General features: G+C 37.3%; 3 protein-coding genes across 4 annotated transcripts; 1 reads left to right on the top strand and 2 right to left on the bottom strand.

Moving 5' to 3' along the window:
- The first annotated feature begins 85 nt into the window (after window positions 1–85).
- Window positions 86–20,802, top strand: LOC129442131 (retinol dehydrogenase 12). The gene is made up of 8 exons (XM_073874953.1): window positions 86–681; window positions 5,314–5,391; window positions 18,162–18,610; window positions 18,980–19,135; window positions 19,386–19,490; window positions 19,594–19,803; window positions 20,120–20,312; window positions 20,410–20,802. The coding sequence occupies exons 3-8, from the start codon at window positions 18,460–18,462 to the stop codon at window positions 20,510–20,512; spliced, it is 918 nt and encodes a 305-aa protein (XP_073731054.1). The 5' UTR covers window positions 86–681; window positions 5,314–5,391; window positions 18,162–18,459; the 3' UTR covers window positions 20,513–20,802.
- LOC129442133 (probable G-protein coupled receptor 141) lies at window positions 3,627–7,561 on the bottom strand. Its single transcript, XM_055202003.2, has 4 exons — window positions 5,648–7,561; window positions 5,306–5,360; window positions 5,144–5,167; window positions 3,627–4,944 (listed from the first exon to the last, which is right to left on the bottom strand). Coding segments are annotated over exons 3-4 (894 nt in total). The 5' UTR covers window positions 5,145–5,167; window positions 5,306–5,360; window positions 5,648–7,561; the 3' UTR covers window positions 3,627–4,051.
- On the bottom strand, window positions 11,363–16,931 carry LOC129442132 (probable G-protein coupled receptor 141). 2 transcript variants are annotated; one of them, XM_055202000.2, is made up of 3 exons: window positions 16,686–16,931; window positions 14,288–14,314; window positions 11,363–12,347 (listed from the first exon to the last, which is right to left on the bottom strand). In XM_055202000.2, coding segments are annotated over exons 2-3 (894 nt in total). In that variant the 5' UTR covers window positions 14,289–14,314; window positions 16,686–16,931; the 3' UTR covers window positions 11,363–11,454. The 2 variants fall into 2 exon arrangements, with proteins under 2 accessions (XP_055057975.2, XP_073731023.1); XM_073874922.1 differs by lacking the exon at window positions 16,686–16,931 and adding an exon at window positions 16,228–16,637.
- Window positions 20,803–21,960: the final 1,158 nt, after the last annotated feature.

The raw sequence follows: 21,960 nt of genomic DNA, 5'->3' as shown, positions 1-21,960 counted from the left end.
TGTAACCAAATCAAACCTGACGAGAAAACAGACAGCGGAGTGATACATTAAATAGGCAAGTAGTACCGGTCAAGATGACCCAAATACCCGGATGAGCGGTATGTTATTAGTTTGCGTTATCATAAAATAATCCCTGACCACATGTTGAGCACGACCCCATCGCGAAGCTTCTTTGGAAATAAGTATATATTTTAACATCGTGTTAACAAATAATATAAAATATGAAAAATTAAATATATTTCTAGCTTATGTTTTACAATTTTTTTAATACCTTCCAGAATACCTTCCAATTGGTAGACGTCAGTGATGTAAAATACAGCATACATTGAGAAATTATACTTATTAAATTATAATAATCATATAGAAGTTGTTATTTGGACAAACTTTTTGTGATTAAATTATAAAGCCATGTTTAGTTACACAGCAAAAATGCTGTCAGTGTGAAAACAACACAGGCCTGTTGTTGCACTACCTCCAGTGGTTTCAAAGTACCTCATCACCTTTAGCAATATTATGAGAGAAATAGCAATTAATCAGGATAAATGTAAAACATATTTGGCTTGCTGTCTGAGAGGAGACGTGGAAGGCAGTCCACAGCGGAGCATTTAGTGTTGATAATGTGAAAAGATTGGGATTTGGGGAGGAGAATGGATGCCAGAAGCAGAAAGCACTAGGAGAGAGGTAAGTTTTGCTTAAATGTTTTCTTACATGGTTCATGGGATTAGATTAATAGGCTTCTCCTTAAATTACAGCTCAAATTTATTTATAGAAAGTCTTGTAAAACATGTAATGGTTGGTCTCATTACACTACATGCCAGTAAAGATGAAAATTTATTATACAGTAATACAATAATACAGAGCCCTGATAGCACACATACATCTCGGAGACGTCTATTTGATGTCTGTGTTTATATCTGAAAGATGTATTATTTCGATTGTTTGCTCATCTGCAATACGTCTCTGAGACGTTTCCTAAAAGATGTCATATAGACATATTGAAGACGTCTGCAAGACGTTTTTGATTTAGAATGAATGTAAAGCAGCTCCTTCTAAGACCATTAAGAAGTTTTTTACACACCAGATGTATTCCAGAACTCCAGATCTTTACCAGACATCTTACTGACATCCCTGTGCTATCTGGGAGGTGTGCAAATACCCCAAAATACCAATGCTGAGTTTACAAAGTAGCTAAAGCAAAATATACAGTTCCATCCCTTGGTTTGAAGACATGCAATCTAGTAATTGTGGGTTCTTTTAGTCATTTTTGTTTCGAGCTGGAACTTGATTTTCAAATTGATTATAAAAAAGAAGTGGCGTGCTCCCACTCCAGAAACCACCAAATTAGAAATAGAGGTTTGGTGAGCAATGGTCCAGTCAGTGAAGAAACCATGCTGTATTCTGTATGTATATGGGCAAAGGAATGTAATGTGTATTGTGGAAAAGGTGGAGTATCCGTAATAGGGTCCACTGGGTATTGCACATGATTACATTACACATTGTAAATAGCTCTAGTGATAGAAGCAGGGTTAAAGGATTATTAAGATAAAAGATACTTTCTGATTAGTTCAGATAGATGCTTCCTTTGTCTGCAAAGGTATTCAGACACAAATGTCAGCATGATGTCACGTGAGAGGCAGCATTGTGTGAAAACACCTTTAATCCCATTTTGCCAGTAGCAGCCAAAGAAACAGAGAGAGAGACAGCATTTCTGGACCTAGTACTTCCGCTGTGTAACAAGAGCTCATTCACTCCAATGGCATTGGGCAGGATGTTATATGAAGAGGCACAGAGTTCTTTACTTGCAATTAGCACCCGGCCCATTATAACTCAGCATTTGAAAATGGATGTCAGGTGCTTTTGAGGGGGCTGGAGCGCTTTGATTTAATATATCTAAATTTATATGCATTTTAAACTTAGCCATTATGAAGACAAAGATTTGAAAGAGTTGCATCACCACCTAGAGTGTCAAACTGGAGGTGATACCTCGAGTTAAACGCAAACAGCTGAGAAAGTTACTTTAACTGTAACTTTAACAAGTCACATCAGCTGCGGTTGTTAGTTTTTGCAATTTCTGCTGGATGCTGATAAGTTTCACATAATGATGTTTTTATGGTACTTTTTGTTTTTATGGTATGGTTCTGTAATTCAAAAGGTTCAACTTACTGTACCTTTTACTTGCAACTAGCTATAGCTGTCACTTTGGCTGTAGCTTGGGTGTATCGGCAGTCCTTGATCCCCTTGCTGATTGCCTCAGCAATGGATTTGAGGACATGGTCGTCCCTCCATCGGTACCGGCCCTCACTTAACACTTTGGAGCAACTGCTCAAGATGTGTTTTAATGTTTCTATCTTGGAGCACAGGGGGGCATGCAGGTGTTTCTATTTTGCCCCATGTGCACAGGTTGGATGGACTTGGAAGGACATCATAGACCCCCTGAATCAAGAACTTGATCCTCTAGGGCAGGCTATTCAAATCTTACCCCGGAGGGCTAGAGCACTGCATAGTTTAGCTCCAACCCTGATCAAACACACCTGAGCAAGCTAATCAAGGTCTTCATGATCACTAGACAATTACTAGTTTAGGGTTGGACCTAAACTCTGTAGTGCTCGGCCCTCCAGGGTAAGATTTGAATAGACCGGCTCTAGGAGTTCCACTTCCAGATGTCCTTCCAGGTGACACTCCACTTCATTGCTTGCTCCCACTTCATCCAGGCGCTCTGCTGGTTCGCTCTTCCTCAACTGAAGATCTCACCTCCTCCTGCCTCTCCCCACACCTCGCCCGCCTCTGCCTCTCCTTTTTACTGGCCGAGTCAAATTGGGTTGCGATTAGGCTCCCAAGTCCAGATCTGCCTTGCGGCACTATTCCAAAGATGGCCTTGTGCTTTAGTCAAGTCTCTGCTTGCTGGACTGCATCGGGTACCCTCCACTACCTCCCTTTCCTCACAATGATCCCTGCGCTGGACACTTTGGCATCTCTGGATCCCATGCCCGTGCAATGAAGAACTCTTCCGTGACTGAGCTAAAAGGGACCCTGAGGGTGTTGGTATTCCCATATAGCCAGATGTTACTAAGGCTAAGCCATCTTCATAGATAGCTGCTCACCTTTTGTTCAAAACCTTTCACACAGACCCAGCCCAGGCCTTGATTTCTCCAGGGAGCCTCGAATTATCTACTGTTCTGAACCATCCATCTCATTCACATTTTTGTGGTTTAAAGTTGTTCCCTGATCCCTGTTTTCTACCATTATAAAGCTTGGAAAAACAAGGGCATTTACTAAAATAACTCCAAATGTGTTTGTCTGAAAGATGATGGTCATATGGATCTCGGAATGCTTGAGGGTAAGTAAATCATGGGGTAAGTTTGATTATTTTTCAAAACCTAATGTCCTCTAGAGCGTGGCAAAATACTTAAAGGCCTACTGGATCTGAATTAAAATGATTTCAACTTCTCTTATATGCTTTAAGTATTACAGTTATTGAACCTAAGAGCCCCTAAACTTAACCCTACCCCAGCAAGCATTCCCCACAATGTAGGTGGTGAAGACTTTTACTGTGGGATCATTGTGGGACATTTGGACCCCACAATGTAAAAAACTGACACACACACACACACAGTCATGCACTGTTTTTTTTAGGTTTTTCCGTGTTTACTGAAAGTTTTAAATGCTTGTCTGTCTGGAGAGTTAAGCTGTGCTGTGCACTAGAAGTTATGAGTTTGTGAGCTTTGTGGTTAGCACTGTTCATAGTTGTGAGATTACGGGAAACTAATGCCCAACACTTAACACTGTTTAATAGACTGCTGACGTTATTAGTGGCGGTTTTACAGTTTTATTCTCGAAAACAAAACAAAACAAAAAAATAGCAAAGATCTTCATACATACAAAATACACATAAGAGAAATTCCACAAAACAAAATGTAAAAGAAATCTTGTCAGCACAGCTTTAAAATATAAAGGAAAGTTAGAAATTTAAGCTTGTAATGCACGATAGCAATGGTAGCTAATGAACTTCTTTTTAATCATGCTATAGAAATTCACACGTCGAAGTAGACATTTAATGCATGCATCCCCTTGACATAATATTTTTATATAAATCCCTTCCAGCGAAAACAATCATATCAAAGCAGCTGAACGCAGTGAAAGCAAGAAATATTTCATTTTTATGCTGAAGTTCAGAATCAGAACTCATATCTTTACTAACATAATAGATCCTAAAAACTTGGTAGGGCACGAAACAAAAGAACATCACCATCAGAAAAACAGCATTTTTAAGTTCTACCCAGAACTCTTGACGGTCGCGTGTGCCATATTTCTTACCCACATAGAGCAGAAAATAAATCTGAAAAAACAGCAGCACAGTCCAGACCAGTAAAACTGTTGCGCAGATAAGATAGTTTAAGATCTTCACAGCATGATCTTTAAGAGCCTCACCAAAATGAAAACACTGAGTTGAATCGCTGGCAGTTAGTCCATACTTAAGCATAGTTGGGGGGAACATAGAACCAAAAATGACAAGCCAGACAACTCCGCTCGCGATTGTGGCGTGAAGAGCGCGGTGGAAATCTAGTAGGCGCTTCGAACGCGAGTGCTCTATGTAACGCACAATAAGAAGGAATACATAAAAGATAAATGCAAGATACATATGAGCATGGATCATAACACTGACGATTTTGCAGAAATGTAGGCCCAGGCTCCATGTATTAGAAGCATAGTAGAAAATACGAAACGGCACCGTGAGAAGAAATAAAGAGTGCACGGTTATAAGGTTGATCACTGACACATTTGTGAAAGAGAGCCGTCTTCGGGACTGTAACATACAGGACATAATTACAACATTTAGAGTCCCACCCAGCAATATGAATGCATATATGACCAAAAGAGCAGATCTGTAGTCTTGTGGCAGATGGCCGGTGGAGTTTGTGCTGCTGTTGTTTCCAACTTCTGACACTGTGAAAAAAACATACGACCAGAGATAACTTACAATATTGTGATATTTGTGAAAATGCAGACGCTTGTATGAGATTCAACATTCAATGCTACAGTTATTATTACAACATGCTTTTGAGACAATGTTAGGATTTCCAAACCTCTACATTTGATTGCTTTTTATAAGATTATAATTGAAAGAAACTTTAAGTAAACTCACTTTTCCTGATAAAAGTTTCTTAGCCTGAAAAAGTGCAAGATTTATAAAATTACTCCATAGGCATTAATATACGTGCAGTTTATGAGATAAACACATGCATATGTGCTGAGGAAAAAAAATATTTTTCAGATTTTATATTGCTAATACCCTGTTGTGTCTTACCTGTCTAGGTAAAAGAAGAGGACTGAAGATTTTGCCTGTCGTCTATTATAGCCGTCTAAAAGAAACATCACACTCCTTTCAGTGAGGTAATATTAGCAAATACAAACGTTTCAAAACACTTTCCCTGTAATGCTTCTAAACACTTTTTTTTAAATAAGATAGAAAAAACATCTCATCTAATTCTGTTCAACTTTTACAGTATGATGGTTTGATAAATTAAATGACTTAAATCTGAAAATATGACATGGGTATATGCAGAAATTAAAAAATCTCCCACCATAAACATTAACCTTTTGCTGTATGGAAAGTTTAGCACAAATCAGTTAAGAATACAGTACTTACCCGATTACAGTGAATATGAATCAGATACTGAATCCTAATTTTGATTGAGCCTCCACATGTAGACATTCATTCATTCAGATGTCAAGAGAACTAACAATGATCATGATGTCAGTATGTCAGTCAGTATAGGTTAATTTTCTGTTGCTATCCTTTAAATACCGTAAAAGTTTTTACGTAAAACAGCCGACCTCCATAGCTCTCAGGATACACTTCGGTAATCTTCTTGCTGGTGTAAATTCAAAATGTTCAAATCTCAACAACATGCATACAGAAGTCATCACTTTTTCACAATCTTAGTGCTCTCTTTCATTTACTCACTTACTACTAAAACAGTATATATATATAGTCAATGTGGTTATGTGGTGTGCCAAATTCAGCACAAAATATGGTGAAAATGAACCAACCCCAGTTGTTTAAACAGCAAAAATCCTGTCCGTGTGAAAACCCAACAAAAAACTGCTAAGTTAGAGAAGTTCAACTGCAGTCAAGTCAAAAAGCTACATCACTATATCACAAGAAGCACACTAACACTTTTCATGAGGCAGTACGTTTTTCAATATCTAGGATATTAATTTTTACATTGGCGGGACTGCTGTGGAGCACGGGACATTTTTTACACGTTTACGAAAATATTTTTAATTGACCATTTCTGTATAGAGCTCATATCAGCTGTGGTTGTTGGTTTTGCAGTTTGTGGCTTCTGATTGGTTTTACATGATGATGTTTTTATGGTATGGTAGTACATAATTAGCCATCATTTACTGGCTCTGAAGCTTCTGGGTTCACCAAGTGTCCCACTGGTGATGGGGTGTCATTTTTCTTGTAACCAGCTATGGATGTAAGGATAGTACAAACAGCAACAGATGCTTATTCAAGTAATCAACAGTAATGTAAATAGAAATTACATACTAAGAACTTAGTGTTCATGTCAGATTAATCTGAAAGAGTTTTTACGTATGGCATAACAGCATTTTTTTAAGTCAGATGGTAAATAAATGTGCTCTGAAAGACAATAGGTCTCTGTTTGCCTGAACCAAGCTTGTAAGAAAGTAGGTAGCAGTTCTTGCACAATGCTTGAAAAGGTTGATTGAGGATATAACTGTCTCATGCAAGAGTTTCAAAATCCAGTGGCCTCTAGGGGGTGGCAAAATACTTTAAGGTCTACTGGATCTGAATTCAGATTATTTCAACTTCTCTTATGTCCTTTGAGTATTACAGTTATTGAACTCAAGAGGAACTAGACATAACACAACACAACCACACACACACGTTCGTTTTTATACATTGTGGGGACCTTCTATATGGACATAATGATGTACAAACTGTATATGCTATCCGAGGGGCAACTTTCCAATCTCTCTGATGAAGCCAGTACGGAAGTGACTTAAACTACAATTTACTTCAAATGGGAGTCTATTCTCATAGACCCTCATGTTAAATTGGCCAACTTTACAGCAGAAAATAATATGTTTACAGCCTGGTACAATTACGTCCATATTTTTTACAGTCTATGATTCTATCCTCTTAACCGAACCCTAAACTTAACCCTACCCCAGACAGACATACATGTTGACCCCACAATGTACTGTATAATAAATTGTCATGAACTGTATTTTTATAGTTTTTACTTATTTCCATGTCTGCTGAAAGTTTTAAAGGTCCCGTTCTTTCTGTGTTTTTGAAGCTTTGATTGTGTTTACAGTGCGCAATATAATATGTGTTCATTTTTCACGTGTAAAAAAACGCTGTATTTTTCACACAATTTACTTATCGGTATAGTGCTGTTTTCACTGTCTTAAAGGAATAGTCTACTCATTTTCAATACCAAAATATGTCACTACCCCAACCAAGAACTGCCGACAAATCCCTCCACCATCTGTGCGCGTGCACGCAAGCGCCGGAGCGCGCCGCGACGCTTCGATAGCATTTAGCTTAGCCCCATTCATTCAATGGTACCAATTAGAGATAAAGTTAGAAGTGACCAAACACATCAACGTTTTTCCTATTTAAGACGAGCAGTTATACGAGCAAGTTTGGTGGTACAAAATAAAACGTAGCGCTTTTCTAAGCGGATTTAAAAGAGGAACTATATTTTATGGTGTAATAGCACCTTTGGGAGCACCTCGACTCGCCTGAAAAGTCCGCTCCCCTTCTCACTCTCATAATGGTAGAGGGAGGGTGTTACTGTGCCGAGTCGAAGTACTCCCAAAAGTGCCACCACGCCACAAAATATAGTTCCTCTTTTAAATCCGCTTAGAAAAGCGCTACGTTTTATTTTGTACCACCAAACTTGCTCGTATAACTACTCGTCTTAAATAGGAAAAACGTTGATGTGTTTGGTCACTTCTAACTTTATCTCTAAATACTACAATTGAATGAATGGGGCTAAGCTAAATGCTATCGAAGCGTCGCAGCGCGCTCCAGCGCTTACGTGCACGCACACAGATGATAGAGGGATGTATCAACAGTTCTTAGTTAAGGTAATAACATATTTTAATATTGAAAATGAGTAGACTATTCCTTTAAAGACGGGCTGATGTCTTCCTTGTTATGTGAAGTCCCTCCTTCAGAAATACGTATCGAGTTCTGATTGTGTAGTTTGTTTAGTGTGTTGTGATTCGACAGCAGCTTAGCTTAGCAGAGCCGTTTGAGCTTAGCTGGCGACTGACGTATTCCTGTGGGTGGAGTTTAGTCAAAAAAACTGTTGTAGTGATGTCATTAAAGCAGGAAGTAGAGGGCTGTAGTCCAAACCGTCCGTTCGCTGTAGGCTTTAAAAGGGGAATTCTGTTGAGAATATATCGCCTGGCAGTAAACTTTGAGCTTTATCATTTTACAGGTATTATTTATGCTCTAACAGCAACATTATACACTAACTAGGGTTTTAAAAATGGGATCAGGAAGAATGTGACCTTTAAATGACTGTCTGTATGGAGAGTTAAGCTGTGCTGTTTACTAGAATTATGAGTGTCAGCTTTGTGGTTAGCACTTTTCATAGTTGTGAGATTATGGGAAACTAATGCCCAACACTTAACGCTGTTTAATAGACTGCTGACGTTATCAGTGGCGGTTTTACAGTTTTATTCTCGAAAATGAAACAAACCAAAAACAAATACAAATTACAAATAATAGAAATTCAACATAACAAAGTTTAAAAGAAATGTATACTGATCAGCTTTAAAATATAAAGGAAAGTTTTCCTTTGCACAGCAATAAAACCTTTACATTTTAAAATTATCTTACACAAAACAGAATTTAAAACTTGTAATGCACTAATAGCAATATATAGCCAATAAAATTCATATTAATCATCAGTGGCGGCTGATCAATAGGGGGCACTGGGGCACCGCCCCCTTAAAGTTGGCCAGAGATGAAGCTACTTTAACATGTTACCAAAAAGTTAAATAAATAGTGCAAATTAATACAAAATAAAATCATTTAGTTGAGCTATTTCACTGTTATGTTATCATTTATTTAAAAAAAAATCAAAACCGAGTTGGTTGTGTGTGTGTGTGTGTGTGTCTGGGGCACCACCCAAACAAGTGTGTATATTGATCAGTAAACTTGTTAAAAGCATGTGACTTGAGGCTAAGCTCTAATTGGCTTGTTTCAGCTCCACCTTGGGGTGCAGCATTGTGCGGCCCAAACCCTCCCACTTTTGTTGTTAGCAAATCAATATTGTTTTTTATGTTTTTGACCTCATGTGATTGGGTCGTTCTCAGAGTATCATAACCGCGTTGCAGCTTCATGTAACTGATAGTTACAGTACTGATCAGTGGAAGCAAGCAAAATATCTGAGATGAAAGAAAATATGATTTTATTGTTACAAAATCATCCTTTACAAGGCGTTCAGTTGAAGAATAAATAAAGGATTAAGAAGCTTGGACCAGATTGTCCAACAGAGTCAAATGACTGTGTGCTTTCCCATCACGTATTGCAAACGGTGTTGGCTAGCTGGATACGATTTAAGTCATGCCTTTTATTGTTTTCCCTGTTTGCTGTTTTAAAGTCTGAATGCATGATAGGCTGCACAAAATGTTGTGGCGGATTTGAGCTGGAATTTCGTGGAGCGAGAGCTCAGATAATCCTGTAAACTGTATATTCTATGACTTGGTTGACTTTGTTGCTTATGGAGTTCAAAAAGGCACTTTGAGGGCTGCGTTCCATTCCAGTTTTAGGAAAAAGAAAAATGTGAACACTGTTTTGACAGATTGCACTTACAACTTGTCAATGTTATTCCTAGTCATGTCCAGTTGGTGGCAGTGCGTTAATCTAATGCAGCTGTCTCTTAAAGGAATAGTCTACTCATTTTCAATATTACCTTAACTAAGAATTGTTGATACATCCCTCTATCATCTGTGTGCGTGCACGTAAGCGCTGGAGCGCGCTGCGACGCTTCGATAGCATTTAGCTAAGCCCCATTCATTCAATGGTACCATTTAGAGATAAAGTTAGAAGTGACCAAAAACATCAAAGTTTTTCCTATTTAAGACGAGTAGTTATACGAGCAAGTTTGGTGGTACAAAATAAAACGTAGCGCTTTTCTAAGCAGATTTAAAAGAGGAACTATATTGTATGGCGCAGTAACACCCTCCCTCTTCCATTATGAGAGTGAGAAGGGGAGCGGACTTTTCAGGCGAGTCGAAGTACTCCCAAAAGTGCTATTACGCCATAAAATATAGTTCCTCTTTTAAATCCACTTAGAAAAGCGCTACGTTTTATTTTGTACCACCAAACTTGCTCGTATAACTACTCGTCTTAAATAGGAAAAATGTTGATGTGTTTGGTCACTTCTAACTTTACCTCTAAATGGTACCATTGAATGAATGGGGCTAAGCTAAATGCTATCGAAGCGTCGCAGCGCGCTCCAGCGCTTACGTGCACGCACACAGATGATAGAGGGATGTATCAACAATTCTTAGTTAAGGTAATAACATATTTTAATATTGAAAATGAGTAGACTATTCCTTTAACTCTCCAGGATACTTTGATGTCATACAGTGATAGGTCTGCGCAGCGCTGCTGAAATTAAACTCCACTTTGTAATGGAATAGTGCAAAATCATTCTCCAGAACAAAAGTAAAACAGCAACAAGACATCGTCTGTCTAAGGTAAAGACAAAAAATCTAATGACAATAGAGTCTGCAATCTGCTTTAATGCGTTTATTACACAAGATGGTTTCAGATACACAGTGTCATGTGTTAGGTTTAATTCAGATTTGTACACGTTTGTTGATATTTTAATTTGCAATAGTATTTTGTGATTTGATTTGTTCATATTTGCCTCTTCAGCACAAAGTAATTGGTCTCTGTTAATCTGTTCTCTTCTTCACAAATAATTAAACCCATTGTACCTTGTATGCTCGCCTTGTAAGTTCATGATTAGAAATGAACATGTGAACAAAAACAGATCATGAAAACATGAAATGACGGATAATAATTGACAATGATAGAATTTTTACAACGCTGTTCTTCAAAAAAATGTGTGTGTGTGTGCATGTGTGTGTGAATGATTACCTTGATTAGTTCAATAAACCCACATTATACTCAAATTCACAGATTCATAGTACATTTATTTCATGCTGTAGTTGACTTTAACAGCAACATTTTCAGCATTTTAGCTAAGCAGTACTACTGATGCATCATCACTCGATAAATGCCAATTAACAGTCCTGCATTATTTACTACAGTAAAAGTTTGATTTTGAGTTTGTTTGCCGCCCCCGCCCCCAAAAAAAAAACTTTTTAGCACCAGCCACCACAGTTAATCATATTACACCAATATAGAAATGTACACGTCAAAGTAGACATTCAACACATGTATCCCCTTGACATCATATATTTATACAAATCCCTTCCAGCGAAAACAATCATATCAAAGCAGCTGAAAGCAGTGAAGGCAAGAAATATTTCATTTTTATACTGAAGTTTAGACTCAGAACTGATGTCATTACTAACATAATAGATCCTAAAAACTTGGTAGGGCACGAAACAAAAGAACATTACCATAAGAAAAACAGCATTTTTAACTTGTACCCAGAATTCTTGTCGGTCACGTGTGCCATATTTCTTACCCACATAGAGCAGAAAATAAATCTGAAAAAACAACAGCACAGTCCAGACCAGTAAAACTGTTGTGCAGATAAGATAGTTTAAGATCTTCACAGCAGGATCTTTAAGAGCCTCACCAAAATTAAAACACTGAGTTGAATCGTTGGTGTATGATTTTAGACCATACTTAACCATAGTTGAGGGCAACATAATGGCAAAAATGACAAGCCAGACAACTGCGCTCGCGACTGTGGCGTGAAGAACGCGATGGAAATTTAGCGTGTGCTGCTGACTAAAGTTCTCCACATAACGCACAATAAGAAGGAAGACATAAAAGATAAATGCAAGGTACATATGAGCATGGATCATAACACTGACGATTTTGCAGAAAGGTTGCCCCAGGGTCCAGGTATCAGAAGCATAGTAGAAAATACGAAACGGCACCGTGAAAAGGAATAAAGAGTGCACGGTTATAAGGTTGATCACTGACACGTTGGTGAAAGAGAGCCGTCTTTGGGACTGTAGCATACAGGACGTAAGGACAACATTTAGAGTCCCACCCAGCAATATGAATGCATATATGACCAAAAGAGCAGATCTGTAGTCCTGTGGCAAATGGCCGGTGGTGTTGCTGTTGTTTCCAACTTCTGACACTGTGAAAAACACATAAATGGTCAACTGGCTGCAGGTCAATGCTACAGTTAATATTAGAAGTGTATTAGAAACAAGGCTTTGAACCGGTTTACGGAATGAAAACCAGAAACTTTTGATGTTTTGCAAGGAACAGAAACTAAAAAAAACCCAGAAACTTTCCAAAAATATATGTTCCGGAACAGAATTGTTTATTTAAAATAATGGTAACCGGTTAATATCTTAATTTTTTCGTTCTGTGACAAGATTTGTATTCCAATGCAATACTCTGTGAAGTTCACCCTATGGTCATCGTTGACTCTGAGAAATTAGAAGCTTGCCACCAGCAAGGAGCCTTCTCAAGCCAAGTCTCTAATGCTCAATCATAAGAGGTAAATATTGTAGGTTACCAAGTATCTTAAGATGTTTGGTTTTTTGATACTAATTAGTGGTATAACTATAACGGATCGCAGTTGATCACGACCCACGGCTCGCATGCGATTTGTGGATTAATACGCAAATTTAAAGTTAATCATTTGCATGTATTTCAAAGGCTTACAAATGTTAAAGGACTAGTCCACTCATTTTCAATATCAAAACACGCCACTACCCCAACTAAGAAGAGTTGATACATCCCTCTATCATCTGGGATGTATCATCCCTCTTTTAAATCCGCTTAGAAAAGCGCTACGTTTTATTTTGTACCACCAAACTTTTTCGTATAACTACTCGTCTTAAATAGGAAAAACGTTGATGTGTTTGGTCACTTCTAACTTTATCTCTGAGTGGTACCATTGAATGAATGGGGCTAAGCTAAATGCTATCAAAGTGTAGCAGCGCGCTCCAGCGCTTACGTGCACGCACACAGATGATAGAGGGATGTATCAACAATTCTTAGTTAAGGTAATAACATATTTTAATATTGAAAATGAGTAGACTATTCCTTTAACACTTATATGTGATTTTAAACAATTTTACATAATGTAGCTTTTTTTAATGTTCGATGACAAGATAGAGACTTAAGGACAATTATGTAGACTAATAAGTTATGTTTAATGTCCTAATGATTAGCATACTTATTTGTATGTCCCACAGCTGACATGTAAGGGATAATGTAAAGGCAGCCGGTAGTTATTGGGAAATAAGCCCCGACAGTGTGATCAGGACCCGACGCAAAGCGGAGGGTCTTGTATCACACTGAAGGGGCTTATTTCCCAATAACTACCGGCTGCCTCTACGTTATCCCGCTTATTACACGGCTACTTGCCACATAAAAAAAAACTGGACATGAATATGAAATTGAAACATTTTATTGGCATATTTGTTTTAAATTAACATTTTTATCCTTCCGCGAAACTTTGCACAGATGCATAAAATGATTGTAATACCTTATTAAGATCGTCTGCTTCATACTTGTCTGTCTCTATTTTTTCTCTTTTAGCCAGTCTTTGAGAAGTTTTAATGCCCATTCTGTATTTTTGTGTGTGTTGGCTTCGTAGCTGTCATCCTCTATTTTGTCAAGTTCAGTCTCAGTAAACTGTCTGTGTCTTGTCGTGGTTGTCCAGTGTTTGTCACAAGATGGCGCCAAACAGTAATCTTTATTGATCTTTATTGGCGCGGAGCGATTTTACTCGTGCAAGTAGTCCGGCTATGCGTTATTACTTTGGAGCGGTTATTATTTGAAAAGAACGAACCTGCAAATGTCTCAACTGACCAATCAGAATCAAGCATTCCAGAGAGCCGTGTAATAAGGAACGTTATTAACCGGTTCAGGAACTTAATTTTTTTAGTTCTAACCGGATCAGGAACGTCAATTTTAGGGTTGAATCGAAAACCGGAAAAGTTAAAAATACTGTTTCTGTTTGGAACGAACCTATTGGGAAAAAATTCTGGTTCAAAGCCCTGATTAGAAGTATCTTTCGATTTTCTGTGTGGATACAGAGCAGAATTGTAAAAAACTCACTTTTTCAAACTCTGTCCATTTAAATGCCTGAAAAATGCAAGGTTTATAGTTACTTAATAAGCATCCACATATGCACAAATAATATGAGATGATATATTGACACATGGTGTACAGTACTGTGCAAAAGTCTTAAGGGGATCGCACACAGGACGTGCAGCTCAGCGCCGCCCCGTTCTAAAAAACTCGAACACATTGCTTTCTATGAGTACACGGACACTGGCACCAACAGGTGGCGCCTTTCCGCGCCGCACAGCTACGACTCAGGAAGTTGCTCAAATCCCTGTCGCGCCTGAATTATCCCCTTATCTTTTTTCTTCTTTTCTTTTTGTTTGTTTTAATTTTACTAATATTATTTGTTTTGTATTCATATACATGTGTAATTCCTGTTTGTATTAAGAGCTGCTCCCTCAGGCTATATCTTTTCTGTATACTAATTTTGAAGCAACGAATCTCATGGAGCCATGTTTGTTTATTATTCTTGATATTTTCAATAAAAAAAAAAGTACAACATATAGGGGGAAAAAAATCCCTGTCGCGCCACAGAGCGCCACTCACATAGTTTAACATTAAATAACATCATATTTGTCCCAAATCATAATGATTAACATTGGCTGCTAACTTATTTATAATTTATTAACATTGGCTGCTTAACATATTTTGCATTTTGAAGTAGACGCTATCTGAGGAAGCTCGCGCTATTTAATGTGCACTTCCGGTTTACGATACCTCCGACTTATAGACGTGATGCGGCGTGACGCTGAGCTGCGCGACCGGTGTGCGACTCCCTTTAGGCCACCATCACCAGCTTTGTTGCTTTAGCAAAGTCTTAATGTCCATCCATATTTATTTTTCAGTCTTTTTATTAAGATACAAACAGAAAATACAGGAAATATGTACACAAAATTAAAAACAAATCAATTTTCAATACTAAATCTCTTCTACAGGCATCAGTCAGTATTTACTGTGACCTCTCTTGGCATGAAACACATCTTGAGCTTTTTTTAGGGACACTGAAGTCTAGAAGTTAGGATTACATTTTATTTAGGTTTAGGAGATCCTGCAGCTGTGTTCTATTGCTTAAAGGCGGAGTGCACAATGTTTGATGTTGACATTTGAAATCACCTAAACAAACACGCCCCTACCCCAATAGAATTTGGACCTTCTTTTGATAGACCCGCCCCAGGGCTCCAGACTAACTTTTTTCACTAGGAGCACGGTGGCCCCAACTGAAAGTTTTAGGGGCGCAACCAGAAATTTTAGGGGCACACACTGTAAATCAACATGCTAACCAAATATTCACATTTCTACTAATTTCCACTGTATTACTAATAAATACTTTAATGATAGATGCAGAAAGTACAATGTGCTGTTTTTTAAATTCAGTGTCACATTAAAAAAAGGTCACATTTACTGGTCGCACATGTGCGACTGGATGTAAAATTCAGTGCCACACTCTCAAATTTTGGTGGCAAAATGCCACCATTTGGTGGCAGTCTGGAGCCCTGCGCCCCACACACACGCAACCCTGGCAAGGATGTCGATAAGTAGACACGTGCCTTAATGCTGATTGGCTACAAGTGTGTTTTGGTAGTCGGTCTGACTCCCTTTTCCAAATCGTTTTTCAATCATTGTGCACTCCGCCTTTAAGTGGAAAGGGAGGTTACCCTAAATACTTGACACTTCAGCTTATACTTTATACTTTTTAATACTTCATACACATTCTCTGTATTTTCTGGTTGCATTCCAATAAAGAGACCGAGAAATAATCATACATGATCACCATACAATTGCAAAAACAACAAATCTAATGGTATAGCATGGTGCAAGACTTTTGCACAATATTGTGTATACAGATATGCCTTCAGATATGCATTCTTGTCTAGGTATGAGAAAAAGATTTCAGATGTCTTCTTATAGGCTTATAAAATGAAATTTCTTGCCGTTTTAATTAGGTAATGTTAGCAAATACAGAAGTTTCAAAACACTTCCCATGTAATGCTTCTAGAACCCTTAAACTGTTAAAGAGGGAGAGAACAAAACAGAGAAATAATATAAATATTCTCATTTTGGTTTGATAAATAGAATTACTTTTCAATCTGAAAATATGACATGCACTCTTTTGGGACGAACCCAGTCATTAGAAATTAACCCAGTTTATATTTTAATCAACAATGGGTTAAAATAATCGCTAAAATAAGCATTTTAGGTTGAAACAAAACAGCCTAGGTTAAATTACAACCCAAGAGGTTGAGTTTGGCCATTTTTGACCCAACAATGAGTTGAAAATACCAAAGCATTTTTTATACTGTACTTGCAGTAAAATGATACTGAAAGTCCACCACTCTAAATGCAACGTTTAGCGCAAACCATGTTAACAGTAACAGAATTCAGTACTTACCCGATTACAGTGAATATGAATCCAAGTCCTTATTTTGATTGAGCCTCCACATGCGGACACTCCGACAGTTCATTCATTCAGGTGCCAAGAGAACTTTCATCGATCCTAATGTCAGTGTTTCCGTCTGTAGGCTACTGTATGTTAATTTTCTGTCATTGTCCTTCAAATATCATAAAGGTTTTTAAGTGAAACAGCCGACCTCCATACCATACACCTTTCAGGAAGCACAGCACTGTTCTACCCAGTAGAGATTAAAGATTTACAAATCTCAACAACATGCATAAGGAAGTTATAAGTTTTACTACATTGCCTCTTTCTTTCTCAATCTTCCTGCTCTCTTGCTATAAAACTGGACTTTCACACACTCTTTCTTAATCTGTTTATTTGTCACTTTCAGTGCATATACAGTATATAGTGCATGTAAATGAAATATTATTTCCATTGTACTGTGAAATACAGTATGAAAAACCAGGGAAAACCCTCTAAGAAATAAAGGTACAAAAGTTGTCATTGGGACGGTACCTTTTAAAAAGGTCCTAATATGTACCATTTTGGTACAGATAAGGATCTTTGAGGTACCAGTATGTATGATGCCACTGTGTACCTTTGATGTAACAATATGAACCTTTTAGTTAAAAAAGTGTACTTTTTGAAAAGGTGCTGCCCCAGTAACAACTTTTGTACCTTTTTTTTTTTTGAGAGTGTATGATATAAGCATGCCAATGGAGACACCTGAAAATAGTCCCCATATTTATAAACAAATACCACAATACATTCTGTATGAACCAACATTATTCTAAATTTTCATTTGTAGTAAATCAATGTAGATTCACGGTGGTTAGTCTATTTGATTTGACTTAAAGCATACTTGGAGGATTACATACATAAAGGCTTAGTCCTGAATTAATCTAAACCCTGTCCTGGAAACCGGCCTATAAATTCAACCAAATGAAACCAATATTTTAACTTATTATATGCAATGGGCATGTTTTTGCCATTTTTCATTAAATTAAGAAGTCTATACCAGTGGTTCCCAAACTTTTTCAGTGTGCGGCCCCCCTTGTGTACGGTGCATTCCTTCGCGGCCCCCCAAAGAAAATTTGTGACAAAAACTGTTCTAAAACTCAACATTTTAATTAAAAAAAACATTAAATTATACAAAAAAGTAGTGCTTTTGGTTAGTAGCCTTATTTTTTTAGGTTTAATTACACAGAATTCATGATAAAGTAATGTATTTCATAAAATGTCATAAAACTGGGGCCCCCCTGGCACCATCTCGCGGCCCCCAGTTTGAAAACCATTGGTCTATACGATGGTTTAATTGGTTTATTTTTGTGTGAGTATATAATCCTACCCTGTAGTTTAAAGGTCTTTGGATTTGTTTTATTATTAGTTGCATGCACTACCCTTTCACAGTTCAGTATCTGCATTTGCTCATAAAATTCAATATAAATGTTGGTAAAACAAGGCATGCAGAATCCACAGAGGAATGTGCTCAGGCTGAGGGAACAGTGGATCAGTGGATGCTGAATAACTCTGGATTAGCCTAATTCCTAATCCACAACAATGCACGTTGGCTCTCCTAAACTGAAACCTAACATTGTCTTCGACTCCAGAGGGAAGTCATGTGTTGATCTCGGTATATTTTCTAGATGGCCAACATTTATAGTTTAAGGTAAATGTTTAAATGCTTTACAGTTTTTTGATTATGCACATTTGAAGAATTTGTTTATCCATTTGATTATTCGTGTGCCTTTTGTGTTTGCTATATTGCATGTCTTTTGTAAAAAATATTTTATCATTGCGCAGAGAGCTCTTCTGTACCCAGTGGTCATCTAGCATACGACTTGATGGTAAAACAGTCATTATCACAGGAGCAAATACTGGCATTGGCAAAGAAACCACAAGAGACCTCGCAAAGCGTGGTATCACAATTATTTTACTTTTGTGTGCTCAAATGTATACACTGTAAAAAATGTCTGTAGAAATTACAGTATTAATGGGTATTACTGGCAACTAGCTGCCAGTAACTTACTGTAGATTTTACATTTATGTTATTTACTGGCAACATTTTGTTCAAAGTTAAATTAACATGAAACATTTTTTGACTTTATCTTCTACAGTAAGTTACTGGCAACCAGCTGCAAAATTACAGCAAATTTTTTAGAGTGTACTCTACACAATGACCATAAAACTTCATAAAATAATATGTTTCATAACTTTATCTTATGTAAGGACTACCGTATTCTTGCATTTATAAAAGTGATGGTACTGTAAGTGGATTTCCCTCACAGGTGCCAGGATAATCATGGCCTGCAGAGACATAAACAAAGCAGAGTCTGCACAAAAAGAGATAATTGAAGAGTCTGGAAATCAAAACATAGTTATCCGAAAACTAGATTTATCTGACACAAAGTCTATCAGAGAATTTGCTGTGGTTATAAACAGCGGTAAGTGATTTAATAAATATTTTTTTAATGGATTTAGTCATAGAATCAGATTTACTTAAAAATATTATCAGATGCACTTAGAGGGTTTTGCATCTAAGCAATAGTTTCTGAGTATTTACATTTTATTCTTTTATAAAACTAATATTATTTTACACTTGATCATAAGTTTCCTACTCATATAGGCTACAGTACTAGTGCACCACCTACAACACGTTCAAATAATAATTAAAACTCTCTTTTCTATTTTCAGAGGAGAGAACGCTTCACATTCTCATTAACAATGCTGGAGTCATGATGTGTCCCTACTCTAAAACAGCAGATGGCTTTGAGATGCAGTTTGGTGTCAACCACTTAGGTAAAAGTGTACCTTTCTGGACAGCTTTGAGCACTTTTAATGCTGTAGTAGACTCCTTATATGAATCACTTGCAATTTAACACCAACAATTTGTGTCACTTAGGTCACTTTCTCTTAACCCACCTGCTGATTGATCTGCTGAAGAGATCCGCTCCCTCCAGAATTATTAACCTGTCCTCAATGGCACATAGCTGGGGAACAATACGACTTGATGATATCAATAGTGAGAGATATTATCACAGCAGAAGGGCATACGGTCAGAGTAAACTTGCCAGCATTCTCTTCACTCGCTCTTTGGCCAAAAAACTCAAGGGTAGGTGTTTGATAAAATAAAGGGAATCGATGATGAAGTGTGTGATTTATGCACCGCTAGAGGCACCAAGTGTAACTGAGAAAATTACAATCCCTTTATTAGTCGATCACTAAAGTTCAGCCATAAAGAATGCCTTTGGTTAAGTCAATTTTGCTGTGTAAGGCACGTCGAGATCCAAGCGTATATTTTGCCAGTGCAACACATCCATAGTGTCTAAAATGAACCCAGTTATAACTTCTGCACATAATATTTGAATAGGAATTGTGTATACACTTTTGCCTATAATAATAATCCTGTGTGTTTGTTGTGTTATCAGACACTGGTGTGACAGCGTATGCCGTTCATCCAGGAATTGTGCGAACGGAACTTAAAAGGCACATGAATCTTGGACTTCTTATTATGTGGAAAATTGTGAGACCTTTCACAAAGACCCCAGTGCAGGGAGCACAAACCACCATTTACTGTGCAGTTGAACCAGAATTAGACAAGGAAAGCGGTGGTTATTATAGGTATTACTTTCTGACACATTTGACTGATCTTATTATGATGAATTTAAGTCTAAAATTCTTTTGTTTTTCACCTTTATTTCTTTCTCACTATGTGAAGTAACTGTGGATCTTCAAGATGCACCAGAGCTGCTAGAGATGATGAAATGGCGGAGAAACTTTGGGAGCTAAGCTGCAGGATGCTGGGAATACTCTGGGATTGAATGTAATGCTGTTTTATCTTTTCATATACAATTTATGTAAATATACTCTTTTTATTTCTATACTTAAAATGATTTGGTTTTGTGAGACTGAAGCCTGGAGCCGTATGTATGATACATTTGTTTGACTCTCTGACAGTTACAATATAGCAATGAGCTTTTTTAATCAACAGAGCTCACAACATCAATATATGACATTTGATTTCATGCAATTGTGCTATCTACTCAGTGGCAAATGATATAGATGCAGTGTGTACAAAATGTATCACCAAAGCAATAAAACAAAGCAATATTTCTTTTTTGTCATTTGTTTTTATTTTAAAGTTTGGGTGTTTAATGTAGCCCATATTTATTTGATTGGTTACCAAGACCATATAATCATATTTAATGTAAGACTGATGACAGCTGCCTTCTTACACTAACAATATTTATTGCTTTCACATTCAAATTATGTCGCTTTCTCTGAGATAAACAAAATAATATTAATTTTAAATTGGAAAAAATGCATTTCTTAAAACAGAAAATACATTTGTGACAAACATGTACTGTTTTAATAATGGTCATCGTTTACAGACAATATGTGGCTAAATAGGTTTATAAGATATGATATCAGACCTAAGTTGTCACAAGGGTAAGTTGTCACACTGTTCATAACTTCAACACTAGAGGCTATATCTAAAAAATCAAATAGCCACTTTAAGTGACAACTTCTTCTAGTCAACTTTGTGTTCACATGTCGTCAAGATCGCTCTAATCTGACGTTATAGCATTATTTTCTTATTTTTTGCCTTAAAAAGTAAAACATTTGCACTTTGTTAGGTATGAATGTTAAAAATTATTACTTTGCACAAAATAGAGGAGACAATAACGTGTCTTTTGATAGTTTAGCTGATGTGCTATGTTAAGCTAACCCTGAGATTTAGCCAACATTAGCACACATGTTAGTTTGGGGCAAGTTGTCTCAATGACTTTGGGGCAAGTCCTCACATGCTTTTCACATTGGAAATAGTTCACCCCGGGTTATTCTAAACGAAATCCTGAGTTATCTGTTTCACGTTTCACTGTTCGTACTTAACTTGGGGTTAAGCTTTAAACCCTGGGTATTCATAATTTGACGTTTCACACTGTGAATTCCTAAACCTAGGTCAGGTGTCTGAAACAACCTGATCTCACAAAATACGTGAAATAGTCACGCATTATTTTGCTCAGTTTTGCGTGACATTGTCACGTATTTCCACCATCTTACGTGCCCCTGACACGACTTTCTTTTCCGTGACAGTTTCACGCATTGGTTACTCAACTGTTTTTCCTATTTTCTTACAATTGTTGCTTCAGTTTGGGGTTAGAACAACTTTCTGTTACATAAAATTTAGGGCTGTCAATAGATTAAAATATTTAATCGCAGTTAATCGCATGATTTCATGAGTTAACTCGCGATTAATCGCAAATTA

The sequence above is a fragment of the Misgurnus anguillicaudatus genome, chromosome 2 (genome assembly GCF_027580225.2).
Source record: "Misgurnus anguillicaudatus chromosome 2, ASM2758022v2, whole genome shotgun sequence".
NCBI classification, from domain to species: domain Eukaryota; kingdom Metazoa; phylum Chordata; class Actinopteri; order Cypriniformes; family Cobitidae; genus Misgurnus; species Misgurnus anguillicaudatus.
This window is presented reverse-complemented; position numbering and strand designations above follow the sequence as displayed.